The sequence below is a fragment of the Ichthyophthirius multifiliis genome, assembly GCF_000220395.1.
Source record: "Ichthyophthirius multifiliis unplaced genomic scaffold scaff_1120509250196, whole genome shotgun sequence".
NCBI lineage: Eukaryota > Ciliophora > Oligohymenophorea > Hymenostomatida > Ichthyophthirius > Ichthyophthirius multifiliis.
Genome location: NW_004086983.1, coordinates 11,542 through 15,893, shown reverse-complemented (window position 1 = coordinate 15,893; position 4,352 = coordinate 11,542). Strand labels below are relative to the sequence as shown.

Genomic DNA, 4,352 nt, shown 5'->3' with positions numbered 1-4,352 from the left:
ATATTATTATTATTTGATTTTTAAATTATAAAAATATATAAAATTTTAAAAATAAATGATATATTAAAATTAAATATTAAAAAAAAATTATTTAAATAATTTTAATATTTAAAAAAATTTAAAAATATTAAAAATTATTTTTATAAAAAAAATTAATATCTTAAATAAAAAAAATAATAATAATATTATTAATATATTAAAAATATAATATTAAATATAAAAAAATATAATAATAATAAATACAATATAAAAATATATATTTATATATTAATATATATATATATTATAAATATTAAAAATAATAAAATTATTAAATTTTTTATTAATTTATAAATAATAGATATTATTTATTTATATTTCTTTTTATTTCTTTTTTCTGTAATATTTTTTGGATAACATTAATATAAAAAATTAATTTAAACTTTTATTTTTATTTTAAATATTTTCATTATTATTGTAATATATTTTTTTGTTAAAGCAAAATTTTTAGTTCATTATAAATTTTTAATTAATCTTCTACAGTTAATTAGTTAATTATTTTAAACAATTATATTGTATCAAAGAATTTTTATGAAAATACCACTTAATGTAAATAAATATATGTAAAAGTTCCCTTATTTATAAAAAATATATAATATATAATAATAAAAATTACCATCAATAAAAAGCAATCAATATTATTACTTATTCCATTATAGATATTTTATGTTTCCCCATATTCTTTAATTTTTAGAGCCTTTGTAAATCCTAATGTAAAAAAACCTCCAAAAGGTGCAATAAGTGATCCAAAAGCGCTCAATACAACAGAATGTATTTGGAATTTAGAAATATATATTTCATTTATATTAAAAAAATATTATATTAAATAATGAGTTTTATAGGGTTATATTTAAAAAATTAAATTTATTTCGCATTTATTAAATAAGAATGGTTGTATATTTAAATTATTTATATTTGAACAAAGAAGTTATTAATGCTATTAAAGTCCATAGGAAATCTATTTTAATAAAAAAAAATATATGTAAAAAATATAATATATATATGTATAAATTATTATATATATATATATAAATATAAGTATACATATAAATATGTAAAAATGTATATTTATTTATATATGTATAAATGCATATGTTAATATATATGAATAATATAATTCATGTAAATATATAATTCTGTATATATATATTTGAAAATATATATATATATATATATATATATATATATATATATATATATATGCATTTTAACATTTATATTTATTTATTTAAATAAATTTTTATATATATAATTTTTTTTTTTTAATTTTTTATTTTTAATACTATAAATGATCCTATTAATGTGCATAAAAATCCTAAAATAAATCCTTCTAAAGTTTTTCCTGGACATGTTCTTATAAAAGTTGTTTTTCCAAATAGCTTACTAAATAAAAATGTGAAAATATTATTCGTTGTTATTAATAATATAGGAAGTATAAACCATACTATTCCATCTAATATATTCATTACTATTACTGATGTTTATGCAATAACTAATAATAAAGCTAAGTGTATTAATGCAAATAATCTATATATTTTTATTTCTTAAATTTATTATTTATTTTTACCTAAATTAATATCTATAACATCCTTTTTTTAATGTTACAACAAATAATAAAAATCCTGATATCCATAGCAAAAATGAAATAAATTTATGAAAATTTATTACATATATTATTATTTTATTTGTTATATCTTCTGCATTTTAGAGTATTTTTGTGGTAAAAATTATACCAAAAAAATAGAATACTCCCACAAAAAAGAAATACCATTTTATTGTTTGAGAATAAGGAGTTTTTTAACCTATTATCTATTCATTATCTAAATTAATAATTTCTCTAAATGTCTCTTTTATAAAAATATATAATTTTTTAATGTATTTTTAGAAAAATTTATACCAAACATAATTATTAATGTCAAAAAAATGCAATATAAAGGTCCTAATGCTATAAATCCAACAAAAGAAAAAAATAAAGCTATTCCAACTAAAAAACTATATAGAATATATTTTAATACAATATTATTTTTAATTTAAATTATGGAAATTAATATGATTCTTTTTTTTACTTTTATTTTTTAACTTAAAAAGGTATTTTCTTTTTTAATTTCTATGAAAAAGAATCCAATTTTTTACGCTTTAATTTTTTTGAATATATTTTAATAAGCATACATATAATGATTTAATTTTTTTTTACAGTTAAATATTATTATATTTGATTCATTTTAGAATCGGAAACATTATCGTTTTTTTCATCTGTACCATCTGATTCAAAGTTTTTTTTTGAAAAAAATCGGTTTCTCATATACAATAATAATAAAATAAAATATATAAAAAAAAATATTTTTGAAATTTTATAATTTAATTATTAATGTGTTTAAAAGAATATAATATATGTATTTAATATAATAAATATATAAAAAAAAATATAATATTTATAAATAATTATATATATATATAATAAAAGATATATATATATATATATATATATACCTTTTATTTTTAATTTATATCATATTATTATTATTGTAATATTTTATAGTTTATATATATATATATATATATTATTATTTTTTTATTATTAATTTTTTAAATATTTCTTAATTTTTTTTAATTTCTTTTTTATTAATAAAAAAAATTTAAATTTTTTTATAATTTAATACTATTAATTTATATAATATTATTTTATTTTCATTAATTTTATATTAATATTTTTAAATTATACTTTTTTTTTTTTTTTACATATATATTAAATTTTCAAATTAAAATGAAACCAAATAATTCATATTGCAACAATTATGAATATTACTAAATTTAATTATTTTAATTTTAGTAATATAAATAAATAAAAGAAAATAATATTCATGAATAATATATAACTTAATTTTCTTCATTATTTTTTCTTTTAAATTAAAGCTAATTCCTTTGCAATTTTACCTCCAATAAAAGCATTATTTTTTATCAAAGCTATATTAGAATTTGAAGAATGTCCCTCCGTAATTTCATTAATTCTTTTTAATAAATAAGGAGTTATTTTGGATCCTCCAATTTATTAATCTTTTGCTTCTTTTAAAGCTTAATCAACTGCATTTTTAATTTTCTATCCATCAGCTTCTTATTCTTAAGGAATAGGGACAGTAACAAGTATTCCATTTTACAAATTTAAACAATTAAATTACATATATATTAATTCTGCAATTTCTTTATCAGAATCGCATTTAGTAGAATTCTTTAAAAAAAAAAAAAAAAAAAATATTTTTATTAATTTTATTAGAAAATACATAAAATCCAGAATCACTTATAAAAAATTCTGGAAACTTATCGGTTTTATAGCCTACTACAGGAACTCCTTAAGTTTCTAAATATTCGAGTGTTTTTGGAATATCTAGAATTGATTTTGCACCAGAGGAAACAACTACAACCTTTTTTTTTTTTTTTAGCTTTAAAGAAATAAAAAAAATAATAATAATTATAGAACTTATGTTTATCCTAATTCTATTAAATCAGTAGATATATCAAATGTAGTTTCGGCACCTCTATGCACACCTCCAATACCTCCAGTGACGAAAATTTTTATTCCGGCTAAGTTTGCACATATCATGGTTGCGGATACTGTTGTTGAACCGTTTTGTTTTTTTATTAAACAATCAGATAAATCTCTTCTACTGCATTTTTTACATTTTTGACCTTCTTTTCCTAAATATTCTATTTCTTCATGGCAAACTCCTACCTTGTTGTTTTTTTTTTATATATATATATATATATAATATGTGTTTTATTTTTTACTTTTATTCTTCCTGATATTATTGCTATTGTAGCTGGAATCCCACCTCCTAATCTTACTTATTATTCTACTTATAATGCAGTTTGAACATTTGTAGGATATTCCATTCCTTTTTAATTATTTATTTATTGTTTTATCTTTTTTATTTTTGAAATGAATATTTTATTTACCATGAGTTATTATTGTTGATTCTAAAGCTACTACGGGGCCACCTTGTTATATTGCCTCTTTTATATGTGGGGCTATATCTAAGGGTAAGGTTGTGTTCATTTTTTTATTTTATTTAAATATATTTTTATAAAGATTCAATTATAATAAAAAATTATGTATTATATATTTTATTTATTTTTATATAAAATTATATTATATTTTAAAATTTTAGTATATATCTTTTATTGTTGTCTAAGGTATATTCTTTTAAATATAATTTTTTTATTTAATTTTACAAAATATTTTTCAATTATATAAACTTATAAGTTTATTATATTTAATATAATAATTTTATGTATAAAAGTATTTTTTTCAATATTTT

At 15.4% G+C, this 4,352-nt stretch overlaps 2 protein-coding genes across 2 annotated transcripts, besides 16 other annotated features; both read right to left on the bottom strand. All coding sequences in view use genetic code 6, as the record gives it.

Moving 5' to 3' along the window:
• Nucleotides 1-141: 141 nt before the first annotated feature.
• Nucleotides 142-308: a microsatellite.
• Nucleotides 146-232: a microsatellite.
• Nucleotides 172-301: a microsatellite.
• Nucleotides 176-316: a microsatellite.
• Nucleotides 198-257: a microsatellite.
• Nucleotides 255-286: a microsatellite.
• A 106-nt stretch (nucleotides 317-422) lies between the features above and the next one.
• Nucleotides 423-468: a microsatellite.
• On the bottom strand, nucleotides 446-1,709 carry IMG5_055580 (hypothetical protein; the record flags this gene model as incomplete). Its single annotated transcript, XM_004037286.1, has 2 exons — nucleotides 446-997; nucleotides 1,323-1,709. The coding sequence occupies 2 exons, from the start codon at nucleotides 1,707-1,709 to the stop codon at nucleotides 446-448; spliced, it is 939 nt and encodes a 312-aa protein (XP_004037334.1).
• Nucleotides 1,007-1,039: a microsatellite.
• Nucleotides 1,016-1,100: a microsatellite.
• Nucleotides 1,029-1,241: a microsatellite.
• Nucleotides 1,258-1,315: a microsatellite.
• Nucleotides 1,275-1,320: a microsatellite.
• A 698-nt stretch (nucleotides 1,710-2,407) lies between the features above and the next one.
• Nucleotides 2,408-2,454: a microsatellite.
• Nucleotides 2,455-2,462: 8 nt separating this feature from the next.
• Nucleotides 2,463-2,528: a microsatellite.
• Nucleotides 2,529-2,598: 70 nt separating this feature from the next.
• Nucleotides 2,599-2,628: a microsatellite.
• Nucleotides 2,618-2,656: a microsatellite.
• A 270-nt stretch (nucleotides 2,657-2,926) lies between these two features.
• IMG5_055570 (indigoidine synthase a family protein, putative) lies at nucleotides 2,927-4,090 on the bottom strand (the record flags this gene model as incomplete). The annotated part of the gene is made up of 5 exons (XM_004037285.1): nucleotides 2,927-3,265; nucleotides 3,318-3,458; nucleotides 3,515-3,766; nucleotides 3,823-3,929; nucleotides 3,991-4,090. The coding sequence occupies 5 exons, from the start codon at nucleotides 4,088-4,090 to the stop codon at nucleotides 2,927-2,929; spliced, it is 939 nt and encodes a 312-aa protein (XP_004037333.1).
• Between the last annotated feature and the right edge of the window lie 262 nt (nucleotides 4,091-4,352).